The sequence below is a fragment of the Erithacus rubecula genome (assembly GCF_903797595.1).
Source record: "Erithacus rubecula genome assembly, chromosome: 17".
Lineage (NCBI taxonomy): Eukaryota > Metazoa > Chordata > Aves > Passeriformes > Muscicapidae > Erithacus > Erithacus rubecula.
Window position 1 is genome coordinate 1,953,946 of NC_136669.1, and position 21,679 is coordinate 1,975,624.

The following is a 21,679-nucleotide window of genomic DNA, read 5'->3' on the forward strand; positions in this document are numbered from 1 at the left end:
ATTGTGGGTAGGAGGAGGCGCCGCGTCCCCACGTGCCGGCCCGGGGGCCACCAACATGGCGGCTGCCTGACCGCTGCCCCACCGACGCGGGGAGCGGAGCGGGGAGCGGCGCCGCGCCGCCCGCCCGGCCCGCACTCAGGTACGCGGGGCTCGCTGCTTTTGCGCCTCCCGGGGCCGCACCCGGCGCCGACGGCCTTGCGGGCGGTGGCGGGGGTGGAGCGCGGCCTGGGCTGTGGTGGGGAGGACCCCGGAGCCGAGACTGCGAGGACTCGGCACCGCGGGGGCAGCGGGGCCGCAGCGCCCTGACAGGACCCGGCACGGGCCGGGGCGCTTGGAGGGACGGGCGGGGTCCGGCCGCAGCCGCGGGCCCTCGGCTGCCTCAGCAGCACCGGGGTGCCGGCCGGTCCTGTGGGGCTGAGAGCGGCGGCTCCGGCCGGTCCTGTGGGGCTGAGAGCGGCCGCCCCGCCGGTCCTGTGGGGCTGAGAGCGGCGGCTCCGGCCGGTCCTGCCCGCAACCCTGCGGCTTCAGCCCGGGGAGCTCTCAGCGCAGCCGCCCCGAAGCGCAGCGGCTGCCCCTGGCTGGCAGCGGCTCTGCGGGGCTCAGCCGTGCCGTGCCGTGCCGTGCCGTGCCGCGCCGCGCCGTGCCGTGCCGTGCCGTGCCGTGCCGTGCCGCCCGGGGGATTCGCTCCGTCCCCGCGGTCAGGGCGGGTTGCGCCCCTTTGCCCGCAGCCCTGCGCGGCCAGGCTGCAGTGCCAGCACAGGGCGGGCACGGCCCGGGCACCGCCACCTGCCCCGGGGCTGTCCCGGAGCGGCCGCAGTGACCCCGGGCACGTCCCGCGCTCCACACGTGTGAGGTGGCAGAGAAAGGTTTGTGCTTGATGCATAATCTGTTAAACCCCAAAGGTTTGCTGCGCTGACACTCCACAGAGAGCTCCTGGTGCAGAGGAGCCCTCGTGGGTTCACTGCCTGAAGATGACTGTGCAAAGCTGCTTGCAGGAAAGGAGGAAAAGAAGCAAGTAATTGGGTCAAAATTATAGTTATCATAGATGTGTGGAAGGTGCTTCAGCTTCTTTTTGCAGCTTCCATTTTGCTGTGTGCCCTGGGTCACCCTGAGCAGGAGGGTTGCTCAGAGCCCCTTGCCAGAGTTAGTTGTAGTGATTCAGGAAGATGGCACTTTCCCCACGGTCCTGTTTCAGCATTTATACTTTCAGGCACTGATCCAGCAGGAATTCTTGGCCTTTCCTTGGCAGTGCATGATTAGATGAAGAATATTTCACATTTCAGTGTTAGCGCTTTGAGGGTTCCATTATTACTGATGAATTTAGGTAAAATGAAATACTGGAGCATTTCTTGCAGGCCTGACTAAAAGTCTGTGTATCAAATGATGTGTGGGTTTGCAATTTACCTCCTTACAGTTATGTTGAAATTTTTTGGTAGTAAAATAAAATTAAATCTCTAATACTCAAATGCCCTTTTAAGCTCAGAGTGAAATGCAGGATTCAGTTGCTTCATCACTGATTTAGGCTGAATTTCTCTGTCCTTTCTTAGCCCAGTGAATCTTAATTTCTCTTCTCAAAAGTGAAATAACTTTCTCAGAAGAGAGAGAATAAGCCTAGCAGATACTTGGCATGCAGGCTGGGGAAGGGAAGGGTGGATCCTGGTTCTCTCAGGGGTGTGAGGAAGGAGGGTTTGGACCCAAGTGTTCCACCTTTTGGGTGTTACCACATGTCCTCACACATCTGGGGCATCCTCCCACCATCAGCTCTGTGCTGAATGCAAACTGCATTTGTTCCATTTATACAGAGTTATCAGGTGTTGGGCCACCCAGGGGACATGAGCAGGGAAAGCAAAAATGGAACTGATAAATCTCATTTCTTTAAAACATAGTAGTGTGTATTTCTGGGAGGAGTTGGGTTCCTGATCACAGAAAACATTGATATCACTCAGATATCACATGCTCAGGGTTTTGCTCACAGCCCAGTCTGTGGATAAGGTACTGGCTTCTTGCTGTGAAGGTGTTTTGAATTTCTACAAAATTAATTTCAGATAGGAATCTGAAATACTAAGTCATAATTTTTCAAATACATATGTATAGTACAAAGACCCTGGGATGGAAATGGAAAATGCCAGCTCAGTACTGGGAGGGGCACGTTTTTGGTAGCAGAGAGTGTAAGTGAAAAATATTTTGAGGTGGAATGACAAAAACCCTGTAAGCCTGAATGGATGTTACTAACACTTGTATCCAGAATGTCTAACCTCTCTGAAAAACGTTTCTTAGATAACTGTGTGTACTTCAGTGTGATATTTGAGAAGCCTCTATGTCAGCTGAAATATACTGAGCTGCTTAAATTGTGTGGTGGCTTGAGTATTTGAAAAAATGACATTTTTCTAGATGTAATGTGGATGCTGGGTTCCTTCTTTCCCAGCTGATCCTGGATGCTGCTTGTTTCTTTTTCTCTTCCTCCATAGGAGGCCCAGCAAAGAAGCAAGCTGTCCTCAAGGACAGTGTGGGAGAGTTCCTGAACACAAATCTTGTTTCTTTGCCTAATCATCTTTGTTGCTAAAACTTTCCTTGGTCAGTTTATGAGAGATCTTTTTTTCTAATGCCTATCTTGACCCATGTTGGTTGATTAACAGTGTCTTAACATTGTTGCAGTGGCATCCCAAATAATTTGTAAATCCTTTTGTTTGATTTCGGCAGGGAAAAACTATTGTTGCTTTAGCTGAGAGATCATTTTTTATTCAGCTGTCTGAACCAGGCACAACACTGACTCCAGCACTGGATTGAACATAATGAACTTTTGTTCCAGAGTGTCCAGTCCTCAGTTAATATCTGAGTTTTATTTTCATTGCAGTTGGTATAGTTATGAAGGAAAATCTGCTGTTCTGGTGGTTTTGGAGGAGTCCAGGAAATGCAGAGCAGTGTGCTTAGGAACTCTCCTTTATAGTTCAGTTTGGAGAGTGGCAGGTCAGGAGACAAGGCTGCAGCTTGTCAGGGAGATGAAATGAAAATCAGGGTATTCCCAGACTGGAATATCTGAGATAGTGACCCTGCAGGGCCAGTTGTGGCTGGAAACACCTTCTGTCTGTGTGTTACTGTTACACAGTGTGGAAAAGATACACTTTATGCAAGTGCAAAAGGCTTCTCCTCCCTATAGGGCTGGTTCAGGGCTCTTTTAATACCTGCAGCTTCCAACAAAGTTACAGCAGTTTACCTGGTTTTGAGACATTTGCTTGTCTCTGTAATTTTGTGGCCTTTGGTCAAGATTGTTGAATATCAGGGATCTGTTCATGCAAGCACATACATTCCTTCAAAATACAGACTAAAGAGATTATCACTGAAAGGAACCAAGTTAACTTGAACAATACTCTAAGCTGCATGTGGTATGTGACACAGATGAAATTATTCATATGACATTCCTGTTTCCTTTCAGGTTGTGCCAAGGAAGAAGCCAAGAAAAAGCTTTGTTTTATCCTAGCATGGCAAATGAAGAAGATGATCCAATTATACAAGAGGTAAAAGTGCATTGTGGCAACAATGATTGTACATAAGAATTTTTTAATTATTTTTATTACTACAATTCCCAGTGTTCCAACATTGCTGAGACAATGTGTCATCAACATCAGTGGTTGTCTTATTGGTTAATGGCTGGCACTGTACAAAGAATGATGTTGTGTGGGCCAAGGGCTCATGGAATCTGTTTTGTCAGAGTAGTCTTGTCCATGCTGGCAGATGCAGCTCACATTTTTCACCCTTTGTATTCTGTGCATGGCAGAAGAGAAGATGGGGAATTTGCTTCTACCATTGTGTGCTTCCAGTGAACTTCATTGCATGTCTCTGGGAGCTGAAAGAATTGGAATGGCTTTGATGAGTTAATATCTGTTAAACATGAATCTGCAGTGTTCATGCTTTCTGCTGAAGTCAGGAGGTGTGTTCTGAGTCTGGACTTCTGTAAAGGACTGCTGTGTCCCAAGAAGTGGTCACAGTGTCTTGTCACTTGATATCTGAGTTTACACACCAGAAGCACAAGGAAAATCCATAGAAATTGAAAAGCCATGAGAAAAGGAGTGGCAATTGCCAGGAGTGTATCTGAAATGGCAACTTCCATGTGTCTTATTCATGGAACATCTGTGCATTTTCAGTTCTGATGGCCAAATGCAAGTATTGAATCAGCTTGAGGGTGTGGGTGTCTCTTGTCTAATTTAGAAAGATTTTTATGCCAAAATACCAGTAACAAACTTACCTTTCAGTTGTGCTGCCAAACTGAGGACTTCCTCCTCTTTCTATAATTGTGATAACAGATTTGCTTTAGATCCTTGGAGGAAAAAAAATTTCTTCCTTCACATTTGTTTGCCAAGTTTCCTTAGAGAGGAAAAACACAGCTAGAGCCACTGTCTTCTGCCTCTTGGTAGTGGGATTTTTAGGTTTGGTTTTTAAAAAAGCCAACTGCAGAATTTCATGTCAAAGTCAGCAGAGGGGAAACTTTTGACAAGAGAGTCACAAATCTGTTTTATATTGGAGTTCATAATGAAATGCTAATGTTGTCAGTATTGGAGCTCTAAGGGTTATACTTTTATTACAGTTGGCATCTAATGAAAGTTATTTGTTTTGCTTTTTAGATTGATGTGTTCCTGGCCAGAAGTCTACTGGAGAAGCTCTATCTGTTTCAGGTATTGCACTTACCTTTTATGCAGTAATTTAGTGCTTCAGTCTGCCAAGATCTTGGGCATAGAGAACCTGTTTGTGTCTCAGTTTGGAGGCAGGAGTGAGGCAGGTTGGGTGTGCTGGAGACCTGGCAGCTTTAGCAGGATGCTGCTGTGGCTGGGAGATTTCACTGGGATACCACACTGTGCTCTCAGTGTGATTCCCAGAGGGCTCAGAGGAAACACCCATGTGGCTAAACCTGGGTCTGCTCTCCTCATCAGCAACATGTGGCCTTTCTAAGCTAGATTTACTTCTATAAAATGACAGATATTTTACTTCTAATAACTTTCCAGAGAGTTGTTGCTGAGGGATAAGGTTTTCTTTTCCTGCTGGACTAATAAGTGGGACTATTTTCCTGTGTTACAGGTTATTGTGGTGTGTGAGGGGCAGGAAGAGGGTTGTGAAGTTACAAAAGCAGAGGATTGGGAGGAAAACAACAAACTTTCTAGATCATGCTCCCAAATTCCCTGATGACTCACAAATCAGTCAATTAATGTCTTTTCTTGGTATCTTGTCTCTGAGATCTGCCAAGTGGATTTGCATGTGAGGGGAAATTGAGTTACTTTCTGTGAAAATCTTTGATCTTTGAAAGAAGAGGGGTGTATGAAATGATCTGTTTTCCAGTATCCCATTCGCCCAGCTTCCATGACCTACGATGATGTTACACATTTATCAGCGAAGATAAAACCAAAGCAGCAAAAGGTTGGTCACCATTTGAGTCCAGTCTGTAGAAATTTGTTCATGATTTACAGAATGTACTTTAGAAAAGCACATTGTGCTGTTGAGCTGTTCTGACCATGCAGCTACTTGCAGGATCAGATCTCTGTGCTTGAAGGTATGAAGTGTCTTTTATTGTGTCTGTAAGGTAGAGTTTAGAATAAAAGTAGTTTTTTATAAATCATGGTGGGAAAGCCACTATTTTAATAGAAAACAGAATCACTCATGGAAATGTAGTTACTAATGCTAATTCAGTGTATGGATGCTTGTGTGAAAACAGCTTGAATGAAGGGGTCTTTACAGTATTCAGAGAAGGGTTGAAGAAGGATTGAGCCTTAGAGCCATCCTCTGTCTCAGTGTCAGAGCAAGTCTTGATTCCTGTCTTGCCTGCCAGTGAATCATCAGGAGTCCTTTTGAAATCACTACAAGTAAAGTATAGCCAAAGGTAGTCATTACACTTGCTTGCAAATGTATCCCAGAACTCTGGCTATTTTTTTACAATGTGCTATTTAAACTGCAGCAGTAGATGTCTGTGTTACTAGAATTTGGTTCTGGGAAATGGTTGAGGGAAATGCTTCAGTGAACTTTGGAGTTAGAATGCATGTTGTGTTCATGAAGTCTTTTATTAAATTCAGCAAACATTTGCAGTGTAAACCCTGTGCAAACCTTTGTAAATATGCTGTCTCATCCAAGGACTTGAAACTAGTTCAGTTTATGAATAACATAAAGGGAAAGAAAAAATAAGATGGTAGCTGTGATACACAAATTTATAAAGGTTTTGGCACACCCTGAAGAATATGTGCTGTATTGTCATAGTATATAAATAGAAATATTATGCAGAAGAATGCTTATATTTGGACATTTATCTGAAATTTAAAGCTGAAGTGGGGGGAATAGTTCTTCTTATAACTAAAGATCTGGAGTTTGTTACAGTGCTCTGAAAAGTGAAAGTCAGGAGTAACTGAAGTCAATGCTAAGTGCTGTAGTCTCAAATCAGCAGAATGGAGGCCTTTGCCTCTGAAGAGGACTGAGTTACTTTGTGTTCTTGGTAGTCAAACTAGAAGGAAATCCATCTTGGGAGAGATTCTGAATGGCTCCTGGCTGATGGAGAGGCTTGAAGGAGGTTGCTTGTGCTCCTGATTTGAACTGATAAGGAAATTAGACTGATAATGTCATGGAAGGAGTCCAGCAAAGTGAATGTATATTTTTGGGCTGCCCAAAGAACTCTGCTTTTTCTGATCCCATTCATGTCCATGGGAATTTATGTATATCCAGCTTGTTTAAATGACCTCTCTGTACCAAACCCATCCATGTGCTGTTCAACCCTGTGTGAGATTTGCCCTATAGATCTGAATGGTGCTGCTTATGTACTTCAATTTACTGTAAACCTGTGGAAACGTTTGAAAGTGTGGGGCTGGGTTTGAATTGATGTGTTTGGGGCTGTTCCATGATAATGAATGTAATTAGCTGTCTCTCCCTGCTGTTCTTCAGGTTGAACTGGAGATGGCCATTGATACTTTGAACCCAAACTATTGTCGCAGCAAGGGAGAGCAGATTGCTCTCAACGTGGATGGCACATGCACAGATGAAACAAGCACCTACTCCTCGTAGGTGTCCTCTCTGCCTTCCTTTCCTTTGGGGGGAGCACAGATAGCAGTGGCTGTACAGCTACAGAGGCTGCTTTGGACACTGCTCTGTAGCAAGTATTCTTGAGAGTAACCTACATATTCTGGGGTGCACCATGAATTCAGATTTGCAGGCAGAAGTGATGGGTATTTGTCTGGTGCATTGTTGAGAATCCATTTTGAGAATTGGTACTTTCAGACTTTTGGCACCTGTGGAATGGCAACTCACTGCCCTCCTCTGTCTGCAGGAAGCTGATGGACAAGCAAACTTTTTGCTCTTCCCAAGCTGCCAGTAATGTTTCCCGCTATGCAGCTGCTGTTTATAAAAAAGGTAAGTTTCTTTTGAATAACCCTCACATCAGTGAAACATACTCATTTCAGTGTTAAGATAAGACCTATTTGATTTTTTTTTTATTTTTTGGGCCTAGGTTTTAATTTGCTGGTGGGTCTTTTAAGAAAGGAAAACTTCCCTTATCAATATCTGAAGAGTCCTTGAGTAGGTGTAGCAAAATTGTAAATATCGTGTAAGAACACCCTGGGTTTGAAAATGTCTCCAGAATCTTAACAGTTTCTGGTGACCTGAAATGATACACTTGTAGCATTAAATTATCATTATTTGTATTGCTTTCTTAATCTAATTTTGTCTGTCCCATTTTCCTGTTCAGCACTTTTTGTCCCTCTCTTGACTGCCCAGACCATCACAGAGTTTTGGTCTGGTGGTCATTTGGGGTGACAATATGTACATTGTTTTCAGTGATGACTATTTTACTGGGGGTCTTCTGGATTGTGGGTCAGGCCTGTGCCAGAATGTGGCCCTACAATACCTGGTTTCAGCACAAAAGGCATAATAACAGAAACAGGTCTTGGTCTTTCATATTCCCTTGAAATCCTGACCACTGGATGAATTTTTCACTTCAATCCCATTTTACATTTTGCTGCATTAAATATTTATACTCAATTGAAGCTGTGGCTTTACAGAGACAGGGAGATAATGAAAAGTTGTGTTCTTGTGCAGTGAAAAAATCAATTTTAACCAACATTAATTCTCTTTTTCAGGTGAACTTCACTTGACTCCACTACATGGAATTCTTCAGCTGAGGCCAAGCTTTACTTATTTGGACAAAGCTGATGCAAAACACCGAGAAAGAGAAGCTGCTAATGAAGGTAAATTCTGGCTAGTGACAAAGGGTAGTGGTGGGGACTTTGTCACCACTGCCACTGGAAGGGTCATGGCAACAGGGTGTCCTGTCACAGGAGCAGTGTGGTGCTGTCATACATGGCATGGTTTGGCAGGCTGGGATTGAGCCCATGCCTGTGGAGTTCTCAGTGTGCTTTCTTCCTGCATGGGCCCCCAGACTGGCTTTGCTTCTTTCACTGCAGTGGTGTGTTTATTTCTGTGTTTTCTGGCAGGTGGTGATTCATCCCAGGATGAAGCTGAAGATGATGTTAAGCAAATTACTGTATGTCCACATTTTCCTTTTTGTACTGGTTCAGGCAACAGTTCACAAGAAAGCTTGACAATTCAGAGTGAAATGAAAGGACAGCAAACCTCAGCTAGTCCTGCTGCCCTGGGCTTGGGTGGGAGAGACCAGGTGGACTGGCCCTTGTTGCACAGGCATAAAGATGGCACTGAGAGCAAGTGATGATTCATTGGAGCTAGGGCCCCTAGCTTGTTACTGATACACCAAATCAATCATGCAGATGGGTTTTTTCCAAGGGTTTTAGGGCTGTTTTGAGTGATGCCCAAATCCTCTAGGTGAGATTCTCCCGCCCTGAAACTGAGCAAGCTCGACAGCGACGCGTTCAGTCCTATGAGTTCCTGCAGAAGAGACAAGCAGAAGAGCACTGGGTTCACCTGCATTATTATGGCTTGAAGGTAGGTGTGTGCTGCCTGAAGGCTCAGCCAGGTCCAGAACTGGTTTTAAATCCAGGCCCCTGGGGATCAGGGATCATCAAAAGTTAATGAAGAAGAGGAGGTCTGTAAGCTGGAACAGACCTGCATCTCCTCTGCTGGATAATGCTTTGGGGTCTCCACACTTCAAAACTGAGAGCTGGATAAATATAAAGGGGGGAGTCTGAGTGTAAGCATCACTTGGGTCTTGGGTTATAAACTGGGCTTCATGAAAGACTTGGGAAACTCAGTCAGGTGTGAGAAATCCTGTTTGGATGCCATGTGCATGTCTGTCAGGAGCTTTCAATGGCATAGCAAGGGAACTATTCCCTGATCACACGAGCATCACACAAGGAAGGGAAAGCAGAACATCAGTTAGGGAGGTGGAACACTTGAGTGATGTAATGATGACAGGGTGGTCATAGCTTGGAATGAGAAGCCCATCTCTCTGGCACTGTGTGTATTTTGAGTATGTGCTAATGACTTTTGTTTTTCCCCCTCTCCAGGACAGCCGTTCTGAACACGAGCGCCAGTATTTATTCAGTCAAGGTCATGGCCTTGCTGAAAACACAGAATTAATTAAATCTCCCAGGTAATGGTTTGGTGGTCTCCTATAGAAATGGCATTAATTAGTTGGGATTGTTTTCAGAGTAATAAGCAGATATATTATTTAAAAATCTGCTCTTTGAAAATCCTATTCATGATAGAAGTTGAATTGTTTAAAAAAATACAGAAACAAACTAGCTCTCATCTTTTTGAGGTTGCTTTCTTTGTTTCCCTTTACCCTTGAGATTAAAACCTCTTTACTGAGGGTTGTAGTTTCTTGTACATTATCACAACCCTACATTATTTGGACTGTGAATACTGTGAAGGAAAGTCAAAACAAAAGCTTCTTCTGGTTAATGTAAATTAATACACTGAAGTAACTTTTATTGTTAGCAAATCTTATAAAAGTTCCCTTTATGATTTGTGGGGACAACTGAAACTACTTGAAAGGTGTTTGTGTGTGTTTCTTGGTGACTGCAGCTCTACAGAGCTTTCCATAATGCAGTCAGTGCTTTCTTGTCTTCTGAAGCAGCCATGGCCCAAGTAGCAGTGGAGTGACACAGTCTGGCTCTGGTTAAATGTTTTTCTTAATATTTAGCATCAGTAAATCAGTGGTAGGTGTTCTGAAGAGTCTTTTGGATCTGATTCTTTCTCACAGACACTGGTAATTGCATGGGTGGGACAGAAGTTTTGCTTGTTGCTGGTCTGATTCTCTCTTGGCCTGTGGAGTTTTGTATGACCCCAGTGATGGCTGTCAGAGCACCTGTGTTTAATACATTTCCTTGTGCAGATCCTCTGTTTAAACACCTCTTCTGTACAAGAGAGCTGGGATTCTGACCCACATTTAGTTCATACTCCCTCTTTGGGCAGATGAATGTCAGTAGCTTGTGCATGTTCTAAGGAGATGGGAGTGGAATGGGAAGCTCTTTTCAGGCTGATGTTTGTTTTGTAGATTCACACAAACAGGTTTACTCTAAGTGAGAAATTACTGTACTTAAACCTGGCAAGTCCCAAGACAAGCATTTGAAATAACATGTTTCCTTTTCTTCTAGTGAATATTTAATGATGCTGATGCCTCCAAGCGTAGAGGAAGAGAAGTAAGTGTTTGTCCATGGGATTCAAAGTTCACTTTAGCTGGTTTCTCTTTTTCATGGACTGCAAATCTGTTTGTTTATCTGCAGTGACAAACCAATGGCTCCAAGCAATGTGCTGTCTATGGCTCAGCTGAGAACTTTACCTCTTGCTGATCAGATCAAGATCCTGATGAAGAACGGTTTGTAGCTTTTGTAATACATTTGCACTTCACTTTGTGACTTCTAGTTGTGTCAGATAAGATGCCTTCCCCAGTATTACCAGTTCTGTCACCCCACCAGACAGACTGTCTGGCTCTCTGATTCTCTCAAGAATCTAAATCCCAAGTCTTTCCCTAAAAAAGAGCAGTGACAGTTGATCTGACTATTGATACACTTCCATCAATTTTCAAATATGAGAAAAATTTCTAGTTTGATGATAGCATGGAATGTGGGGTCTGAGCATGTACAGCCTGCACTTTGGCATTTTCTGGGAAGTTTTTAACGATTTTAAGTTTTTGACGCTGCGTTTGCCTTGCAGTGAAGGTGATGCCGTTCTCCAACCTGCTGAGTCTGCTGGGCTCGGGCACCGACCCCACGGCCGTGCTGCGCTGCGTGCAGCAGGTGGCGCTGCTGGTCCAGGGAAACTGGGTGGTGAAGAGGTACGGCCGGGCTGGGGGCGCTCGGGCACCGCTTCGGCACCGCTTCGGGTGCGCTCGGGGCCTCTTCGGCACCGCTTCGGCACCGCTTCGGGTGCGCTCGGGGCCTCTTCGGCACCGCTTCGGGTGCGCTCGGGGCCTCTTCGGCACCGCTTCGGCACCGCTTCGGGTGCGCTCGGGGCCGCTTCGGCACCGCTTCGGGTGCGCTCGGGGCCGCTTCGGCACCGCTTCGGCACCGCTTCGGGTGCGCTCGGGGCCGCTTCGGCACCGCTTCGGCACCGCTTCGGGTGCGGTCGGCACCGCTTCGGTTGCGGTCGGGGCCGCTTCGGGAGCGTTTCGGGTGCGCTCGGGCTCCGCTTCGGGACCGCTTCGGTACCGCTTCGGGAGCGTTTCGGGACTACTCGGGCACCGCTTCGGCACCGCTTCGGGTGCGCTCGGGGCCGCTTCGGCACCGCTTCGGCACCGCTTCGGCACCGCTTCGGGTGCGCTCGGGCTCCGCTTCGGGACCGCTTCGGCACCGTTTCGGGAGCGTTTCGGGAGCGTTTCGGGACTACTCGGGCACCGCTTCGGCAGCGCTCGGGAACCATTCATCCCAAAACCCCCGCACTCCCAACTCTCCAAAGCCTTGGTTTCACGTTGCCTGTGTCTCAGTGCAATCAGCTATTCCACATCCAAAGGGTTGCTGTGGATATAATGCCTCAGTACCGGTCTCATGTGGGATTGTGGCTGAGCAGTGATGTGATCTGTGTTTGCATCTGAGTTGTGACAGGTTTTTGATGTCTGCACTCACGTTCTTTTGTGAGAGAGCTGTTCTGAATTTTCCAGAGGTTAGTGTCAAATAGAAACACAGAAGATTAAACCAGTATCAGCTATAGTATTTCGTAGCAAAATTCAGTTCTGTAAGGATCTGTGTGCAGTCCCATTGCTGCTCATCAGTGGAGGCTGCTCTAGTCAGCTGAAAACAACCCTCCAGAAGGGACTGTTCAATAACTCATGGGGTACAAAGTGTACCACATGGATTGCATCTGTGTCATCTTCCTGTTAGGACAGAGCACCCTACTGGGAATTGAAGTCTAAAATGCAGTATGATTTTAATTTTTTCCTATTTTTTTGCCTGCGTGGAGCCCTGCATGCAGAGATTTACAATCTCTGGGATAGCTGTGTTAAGATGAATGGCATCAGCTGCCAGTCCAAGTGTGCCAGCTGTGGTACATGGCTGTATCAGCAATGTGACCAGCTCTTACAGCAACCCTGCTGTCCCTCCAGCTGGTACAGGAGGAAGCTGGGAGCAAGTGAAAAAACAGTATATTAGCCTTCAGATTGTTCTTAGGTTATAGCTGATTCCTTGCTGCTAGTCTGAGGAGGATGTTTGGATCTGTAGTGCATGGGGTGTTTGGGCACAGGGCAGCACACATCAGAGCTTTGAACATTTCCTTGGTCTGGTTAGGATCAAGATCATGAGCCTGAGTTGCTCTGGGGTTTTGGAGAACCTGGTAACACATCATCAGCTGGCCTTGCAAGCAGACAGGGGCACAGAGTAATGTTGATCTTGGGGCTGTTGGTCTGGGTATTGCATTTTGTAAAACCTTTGATTGCTGTGAAGGAAACAAAAAACTCTCTTGCCCATACATCAGCATTTTGGCTAAATGCTGCCTTCAAGGCTGCATACCAGGTTAGCCTAAGCACTTCTTAGGAACATTCTGGTCTTGTTTACATGGATCCAAGGGAGGGTGGGTTTGCAAGAACAAAGCAGAGCTTGTAGCTGTATTGCACACACCTGCTTGCCACAAGTCTGTGCTTTGCTGGTCTAAGCCTTTCTGCACAATGTAATTGTAGTGGTGTAATTACACCAATATTAATTCCTTTAATGAAAACCATGTTTTGGGTAAAGGTATAATTTAACTGCAGAACAGGGAGAACATGTTTGTTTTGTTAATCTTCATTAATGCTATTTTTCTGGAGTACCTAGTAACTAATTTCTCTTCCTTTTTAATTAACAGTGATGTTCTCTACCCAAAAGATACTTCTAGTCCCCACAGTGGAGTTCCTGCAGAAGTGCTCTGTAGAGGGAGAGATTTTGTTGTAAGTATAAAAGTGTTTGTTGTTTTGAAAGGAAAACACAGGTGAAGCTTGCCTGGGAGGCCACAGCATTGCAAAACTCTTGTGCTGCAGTGCAGTGCAGAGTTTCCTCCAAGGAAATTGTTTGTGCTTTAATCCTGAAGTTGTTGTTACAAGTCTGCCCTGGGAGTGCTGGTGTAGGCTCACATTGTGTCTGGCTGGCAGGTTCAGATCACCTGTCATTAGCAGCATTCATCCCTTTCCAACACATGCTGTTGAGCACTATCACATTGCCCTCACAGTGTGGGGCTTGCAGAGCAGCCAGGACCAGATAATGAAGTTCTTGTTCCTCCAGCTCTATTTCCATGGGCTCAGGACTGAGGGCTCAGGAGGGCAGTGTGGGTCAGCCTTGTGCTCCCTGAGCTTGCACTGTTGATCTTTAAAAGGACTTTATTCCCTAGGGCTGCTAATCAGTGAGAGGACTTTGTTCCCAGGCACCTTTTGTGAGCAGTAGCTGCACATGGAAGTTGAAATGAATGCAGGTCTTGTAAACACACACATAACCACAGCAAAAAGGAGCAACCTCTGCATTGTGTTTATTTTCACTGACCATGGAAAGAATTAAGTTCCTAAGTGGTTCCTAAGTTCATAATCAGTTTATGGCTTCCCTGGAGCAAATCTTATGAGTGCACAGCTCTCATTTGTTTCAGTTAGACCTGACTGTTTTTGCAGAGTTTGTTCATAAAGTTTAGCTCTGGAGAATGCTGTGCAAGAGACTTTAAGGGTATTAAAGTACTCCTGTAAGATCAAACTGATGGTGATTGAAGCTGACTTTTCTCTTGATGTCTGCCCATATGGAGACCTGGATTCAGGTGTGACCCAGTGACATAAGTGTTTAGGACACAGCAGATTAGGTGACACGTCATGTGTAAAGTTCAGGGACCAGAATTATTATGCTCAGTTAAGAAAGGGATACTGTTTTAATATTTAAGATTAAAAGATACATTATTTTCATATTAATGCTGTCAAATATCCACCTTCCATGGAAAATGGATCTGTTGATCTTAAAGACAAATAATTTGCTGATTAATACTACAAGAAGGAAAAAGCTAAAATGTTAAAAAATAGAGAGGATTGATATTTCTGACTTTCAGACAAGGAGAAATGTCTGGTTTTATGACTCAGGATGTAATACTGTATTGCATTTGTGGAGAAAATGTGTTCTAACTTAAAAAGTGAACTTTATTTCCCTGGATATATTTGTGAAAAGTAATTAATAAGTTCAGAAAACATTTATGTTCAGAAATGTCCTGTTCCCTGAAGTGAGTGGATTGGGTTTGTGTGTTTGTGGGCAGAGAGAAGGAGGCATGGATGACGTTGTAGGGCAGGAAGAAATTGTCAGTAATGAGATTTTGGATTCTTAACATTGTTAAAGGCACACAGACTAAAAGAGGCTGTAGCTTATTTAAATGGAGACAGGAAGAAATGAAAGGTCATGTTCAGGCAGTGTTCTACCCAAGTCCTGTCAGCAGGATTTGGACCTCAGGAGCTGCAGTGCAGAGCACCTGGCTGTCCCCTACCTGGGGAAGTGTGTGAGCAGCAGGACATCTTGACTGTGAGTGAGATGATGGGGGTGGAAGTAGGGAACAGGCATTTTGTAAGGGCTCTGTGCTGCTGAAGGGCCTCCACAGGTCCCTGTGTGAGTGTCTCTAGGCTCATGGTGAGGTGTGTGAGAAGCTGAGCTTCAGCTGTGGGGGTCCCAGCATCACTGCAGTGGTTTTGTTGGGTTTGTTATTGTCTGTTGGGGTTTTTTGCTTTGAAACTAAATGGAGTTTGAGTTCAAGAGATTCCTCATAGCTTTTGTAGTCATAGGTTTGCCAAGGCACACCAGGGACTCTCAAAGCTTTTGGTCCTGTGTTCGTGGCTGTTTGAGGACAGGAGGAGCCAGAAAATGTTTTTCTTCTGGCTGGCTGAGAATCACTTACTTCTACATTCTTGAAAGGAATGGAGGTTCTATTTTTGTGGTAACATCATTGAACAGGGTCATTGCTACAGCTTCAGTAATGCCACTGCTACATGCAGTCACCAGGTTTTCCTCTTTTGTTCCCTTCCTAGATGTGGAAGTTCACACAGGATCGCTGGGTTGTGAGAAAGGAGGTAGCAGCTGTTACAAAAGTGAGTGGATTCCTTTTCTTCCTAAATCCAGAGGTGGTGCTAAATTGGCCAAATGCTGCTGGGCATTGTGTGGGTGCAGACAGTGGATGCTGCTGCAAGCCTTTCCTCTCACAGAGCCTGCTTTGCTCTCCATTTGGAGCAGGTACAGATAACACTCTTTCTAGAGAAAAACATTCTGAGCAGCTCCCACAAGTTTCCACAACTCCAAGACAGCCTTGTAGCTGAGCCACTGGAGTTCATCATGTTCTCTCTTGTGTTTCAGTGGAAGGCTGGGCACAGTTTGAGCTGAGCTGACTGAAGGTGCTTACACAGCCCAGAGTAGCTGCTCTGCTTTGGGAGTCATACCAGCAACTCTTCTGTTGGCATTTGCCATTACAATATTGAGTAAAAACTTTAAAGCAACTCAGGCACCTGAGCATTCTGTTAAAAGTGGCAAATGAATGGGAAACATTAAGTCAAAAGGACTTTAAAATCCACTAAAATGATAAAGCACAAGTCAGTTTATGCACAGACCATCTCTGTTTGAAGTGTAAGAACCTGTGCTGCATAAAAGCTGAGCATGTGTAGGTGCAGCATGTCTGGCCTGCAGCTCTAAAATAACATTGATTAGCATAAGATTAACATTGTAGAATATGCTTCTCTTCCCCACAGAGCCTTTTAATCTCAATTTGGAAACTCCCTTTTCCTCACAAAACATGCCATGAGCTATTTGACTCTGGGGTGATTAATCACCACTGCTCTCTGAAGTCCTGGGCTTTTAACAGTGTGTGAAAGTGTTGGTGCTGCAGAGCAGGATGAGCATCTCTGACTTAGCTGGGTGTGTGCCCTTGGAGCTCCCCACACACCAAATCAGCCCAATGCTCATTGCTGCATCTGTCCTTTATAAACTGCCTTCCATGTTACTTGTGCTTTTTCTTTTTCTTTTAGCTTTGCCCAGAAGATGTGAAAGACTTCCTAGAGCACATGTCTGTGGCAAGAATAAACAAAGGTTGGGAGTTCATGCTCCCTTATGATGAAGATTTTGTCAAGAAACATCCAGATATAGTTCAGAGGCAGCAGATGCTGTGGATGGGCATTCAGGCCAAGTAAATATTTTATTGTGTTTTGGGGAATATGCTGAAAGCAAAGAACAGTACCAAGGTTCTGTAGACATTGATAATCTGATATGTCCTGCCTCCAGATTTCTCCCTCAGTGCCCAGGCAGTGGTGTGTTGGGGGGTATTAGTGCACACTCAAGTCATTCCTGGCTCTTGGCTCCCTGCAGAGATGGAATGTTCTAGCTAGTGGCTAAAGCTGGCATGGCAGAATGCAGACATAACAACTGAAACTGTCCTGAATATTGTGCCTTTGTCTTTCAGATTACAAAAGGTCTATAATCTCTTAAAGGAGCACTTGACACCAAAGAAACAAGAGGCACAATCAGGTAAATGGAATTATGCTTGGATCATGTTGGAACACTTGCATGTATTCATCCATCCATCCATCCATATTCCTTAGTGATGTTTTGGAGTTTCTCTCTGGTTTTGAATGTGGTAGAGACTAGTCTTGTTTAATGTCTTTTCTTTCTTACTGTTTCCTCTGGAATATTTAAGGCAGATCTTGGTCTGCACTAATGTCACTGAAGTTGGAGTGATGCCAGCTACTGTTGCATCCTTGTAGCAGAGCCAGGAGGAGTCTCTGGCCCTGGGGACTCTAAAATCAGCTGGTTCTCTTACCCACTTGCTCATTTAAGGCAGTTTGTGGGGTGTAACCAGCTCCTGAAGGGAGAGAAGACAAGGCCAGTACACAAATAATTCTCACCTCACAATTTAATGTTACTGCAGGTAAATGTGAAGGAGATGATTTTTTACTTTCCCAATTTGCACTGGACTCTCTGGGGTGGTTGAGGGCCAGGCAATTGCTGGAGGGTGTAATGGCAGGAGGCTGTTAGGAGGTGTGGAGCTGTTTTTGACATCCTTCTCCCCTGTGTATGCCAGTGAGAGTATTAAAGTAGCTGCTCCAAAATCCCAAAAGATTGTGAAAACTTTAGATTCCAGAGTTTTAACTGGACATTTGGCTCAGTGCCACACACTGGAGCAATTGAGGAATGTAAGCAGAGCTGACAAAGGAGCACATGAATCCATTTCAATACCCTGTGTCTGATCTGCTCAGAAGGATTAGGTGTTGGGTTATTTGGAGAGGATTAGTGAGCAGAAAAGATAACAGCATGTGTGCCTCAAACACTGCACTCCTTGCTTTGCCAAGGACTGGATTCCTCTGCTGCCAACACACCCCTTCCTTTCACCTTTGGGTGGCTGGGTATGGAGAGGGGAAGAAGTGCAGAGTTCCATGGGAAAGAACTCCTTCCTGTCCCTTTCTCCCATTCCTGGGTAGTGACACTAAGCAGAGGGTCTCAGTTCTCCTGCTGTGCACCTTGTGCTGCAAGTGTGTTCATTGTTAACCCTTCCCACTCCCCCCTGTGCCTGCTGACATCCTGGTGCTGCCTCTGGCAGGGGATTCCCACTAGAGAATCTAAAAGACAAAAAGAAGAGTTGTTGGACAGAGAAGTATTTGGGTCACAAGCAGAGGTGTGTGAGCAGTTCTGTATCCTGGTTTCCTGCATTGTGGAAAAGGCCCTGGTGATTAAACAAACACGCTTTGCTTTGGATTCCTTGACTGGAGCACACTTCTCCAAGCATTTGATTTTAGAAAAACTAACACACACTGCCCTCAAAAAGCCAACAAACTCCCCAAAACTAATGTAAAATCTAATCAACAGGCTGGGTTTATGCCTTAGATTTTATAAGCAGATGATGTTTCCTGGTTTTATTTCCTATGAGCCTTGCTGAGATTTATGGTACCTTTTGTTTTTTACCAGCTCATCCATTGCTGGTTTCTGGGGAGCAAAGGGTCAACATGGCTAAAGCAAAAGTCAAGCAGAACTATGGGCAGCTGGAGAAGGAGTTCCAGAAGCAGAAAGCAGAGATGAAATCCAACGACAGCTCAGCCAAGACAGATGTTCCCAACATCTGCATCAAAGAGGAGCCCGTGAGCCTGGAGGAGCCCATGGACACCTCAGGCCAGGAGGGCCTGACCAAGGGGCTGCTGAATGGGCTGCACCCCACCCAGGGCCCCCTGGAGCCTGTCAATGGCCACCTGCCTGGGGGCTGCATGGACAGGGTCACCCAGGAACTGAAGGCATTTGTGTCTGCCACATTTAAGAAACAATTTGTACTCACCCTGAGTGAGCTTAAACGGTTATTTAACCTTCACTTAGCCAGTCTGCCCCCAGGACATACCTTGTTCAGTGGCATTTCAGACAAAATGTTACAGGACATGGTGCTGGACACTGGCTGCAAACAGATTTTGGTGCCTGTGAGTATGGTTTTCCCTTGGTGTGCTTTGGGGAGGGATGGGGGGGTGGTTAAACATCTGAGATGTGAAATATGATATATGAAATATTGGTGTCCTGTGCTGGTGGATCAGAAGGACAGATGTGCTTGGAGTAACTATCCAATATTAGATGTGTTGAAGTTGCTGGGATTCTGTCTGGGGTCCTGCTTCTGGCAGGCTCTGCCCTGTTGTCCTTGGAGCTCTGTTTCCACATCCAAGGTGTTGGGTCACAGAGATTTGCTGTCCCAACTTGCTCCTGTTAACATGATCTGAGGCAGTTCCAGATCCCCATCAGCTCTCCTGGAGTTGCACAAGCTCCTTTCCTCAGGGACAGGGACCAGCTGAGAGAGGAAAGGTGACACTGGCTGCCTGGGAGCAGCAGGACACACCCAGCAGAGCCTGGGGAAGCCACAAAACCCATCTGCAGCAGCTTTCCTTGGCCACTCTGTTTCCTCCCAGGCTGTGCTGAGGTGTCTGTTTCTTTGTCTGTCTGGAAATGACTTGTGTGATTGCATGAGACAGAGCAGGGCTGGGAGTCTGCATTGCTTAGGAGAGCAAAGGGAATCTGGCAGCATGGGAAACAGCCTAAAAGGAAATTAATTTTACAAGACATCTGGCACTGCTGATTGGGTTAACAACCAGAAGGTTGAGCTTGAGAGCAGCTGCATTTTGGAAGAGGGGAGAAAGAAGATGTGAACTGCTCAAAAGAGCAGGAAGCAGGAGGGCTGGGAGAGCCTGGGGGGCAGCAGGAACATGTTCAGTCGTGTGCAAAGTGCATGTGGCAGCACCTGGGAGCTGAGTAAAGGCTGGAAATGTCACTGGGAGAGCTCCAGCTGTGGTGCTTGCTGCTTCCTCTCCAGGTCCTGGGGTGGTGCTTACCTGAACTGTCCCAGTGCTGGCCAGGCTCTCCCTGCTCCTGGTGTAATGTGTGTCTGCCCTGCTGATGGTGAGCAGCTGAGACATTCCTGCTCTGCTGCTTGGGACTGGGGCTTGTTTGCTTTGGAAATTTGGGGATTTTGGAAATAAAATAAAATCTTGCTGAAGAGAGGGGCCAGGAACTTCCTTCTGTGTGGAAACCCTGTCACAGGAGACCTGCAGAAGTGATGCCTGGAATGTCTCTTGGGGAGACTATTGCAAGCTTTAGTTCTGATTCAGAATTTACTGCAGTCCTTGAGCTCTCCTGTGTGAGCCTGGAGTGCTGTCAATGTAAATCATTGCCCCTGAGCCTCCCTGATGCTCTGTGCAGATGGAAAAGGTGCTGGGGCTGGGCTTTCTCTTTGCATAGGCTCCCACACTTTGGTGTTGCTTGATTGTTGCCCTGGACAATTTTGTCAGAACCCAACAAGGGCTCCTGAGCTCAGGGAAAGCCTGGAGGCTTGTTCAGTGTGGGATTTCATAGTTACTCATTAGTTTTCTGTAATTGGAAGTGCTTTGGTGATAAAAATCAATGATCTGAGGTAATTAAAATGATGTTCTGTGGGGGGTGAAGACACTCTTGGCTTGAGTGCTCACCTATTATAGAAAACATGTGGCTGAAAATGGCAATTGAAACCTTCCCAGGGGAATGCAGGATGTGTTCAGAGCTGACCAACAGCACCTGGGGCATGAGATAAACAGTGTTTGTGGGGAGCCAGGAGAGGCCACAGGGGGATGGCTGCAGGGTGCTGTGCTTGCTGTGCTTCAGCCTCAGCAAGCAGGAGGGAAAAGCAAAAGAAAAGCACAGGAAAAGCAAAGGAAAAGCAAATGTTGGGCTGGTGCTGCAATGGGACAGGTGAGGAGAGGGGACAGTCACAGAGAGGAGCCCTGGGCAGGCAGGACTCAGTGCCTGTCCCTGAGATCCCACCTTGGGAGGTTCTTGCAGGACTCTGCTCTGAGGAGCCTGGGGGGGACTGGCTCCTGCTCTGGCTCCTTTCCATGGCCTGTGCAGGGGCAAGGTTCTGCCCAAAACTTGAGGATATTTTTGAGGCCTCAGGAAATGATGTAAGTGTTGTGTGCACCCTGCCTGGCTGTGCTGACAGGAGGGGAGGGCAGCCAGTGCCAGGCTCCCTGAGGGTGGCATCAACAGGTCACCTTTGGGATCACTCCAGCTGATAAGTTTTTTTTCTGGCACACTCAGCCCCTTCCATCTGGTGTAGCTGTAACTCGAGGCTGCCTGGCAGTGGCTCAGTGCTGGGGTGAGACAATTCCCAGAGCCAAGGGCTCCTCCCTGAGAGGCTCCATGTGGATGTGGCAGCCCTGGGACTGGGGCAGCAGGGAGTTCACCTCAGCTCCAGGGCACAGAGCAGGAAGGGCACAGGCCAAGTGTTTGCAAATGGATTTTAAAGTAGCAGAGAGCTGTATCAGGGTGAGGCTGGGGAGATGAAGGTGACATAAACCAGCAAAGGGACAGCAGATGGGAGGGCAGTGAAGCTGTTTGGGCTGTGTCTCTTTGAAGAAACCCTGATGTGTGACAGGAGCAGGCAAGCAGGGAGCTGTTGGCAGCAGTGCTTGCAGCAGTCTGCAGGCTGGAAGGAGGAGAGTCTGTGTGTTTTTCTTCCCAACTAAGTATTGTGTTTGTTTGGAAGCTGTTTCCTCCAGAATGGCTGGATAAACACAGCTGTGTTTCAGTGTAAAGCTGTGTTTCAGCCCTGTGGCTGAGGCAGGAGGGGTTTGCACTCAGGGCTGTGCTGGTTCACTGTGTCCAGCCCAGCAGGTTGTGCCTGGGTGCTCCCAGTGCCCTGCTGCACTTTGCCATTCCTGCTGCAGCTGTTGTGTGGAGGGAAGCTGGAGTATTTGATTTTATCTCTGCTGAAAAACTACAAGAGAGATTATTCCTCAGCAGGTGTTCTTATGGGTGGAGAATTATGTCAGGTGCTGTCAGCC

At 46.4% G+C, this 21,679-nt stretch overlaps 1 protein-coding gene across 1 annotated transcript in view; it reads left to right on the forward strand.

The window, feature by feature from the left end:
* Positions 1-21,679, forward strand: part of POLR3E (RNA polymerase III subunit E) — a 27,077-nt gene continuing 5,398 nt past the window's right edge. Inside the window, exons 1-18 of the mRNA XM_079320394.1 lie at positions 1-139; positions 3,434-3,515; positions 4,620-4,670; positions 5,329-5,406; positions 6,913-7,028; positions 7,295-7,377; positions 8,103-8,210; positions 8,457-8,506; positions 8,803-8,922; positions 9,444-9,529; positions 10,536-10,580; positions 10,665-10,756; positions 11,095-11,215; positions 13,213-13,294; positions 15,386-15,445; positions 16,373-16,530; positions 16,804-16,868; positions 18,303-18,799. Coding sequence (XP_079176520.1) covers positions 3,480-3,515; positions 4,620-4,670; positions 5,329-5,406; positions 6,913-7,028; positions 7,295-7,377; positions 8,103-8,210; positions 8,457-8,506; positions 8,803-8,922; positions 9,444-9,529; positions 10,536-10,580; positions 10,665-10,756; positions 11,095-11,215; positions 13,213-13,294; positions 15,386-15,445; positions 16,373-16,530; positions 16,804-16,868; positions 18,303-18,799 — 1,848 coding nt within the window. The 5' untranslated portion in view covers positions 1-139; positions 3,434-3,479. The remainder of the gene's footprint in view (positions 140-3,433; positions 3,516-4,619; positions 4,671-5,328; positions 5,407-6,912; positions 7,029-7,294; positions 7,378-8,102; positions 8,211-8,456; positions 8,507-8,802; positions 8,923-9,443; positions 9,530-10,535; positions 10,581-10,664; positions 10,757-11,094; positions 11,216-13,212; positions 13,295-15,385; positions 15,446-16,372; positions 16,531-16,803; positions 16,869-18,302; positions 18,800-21,679) is intronic.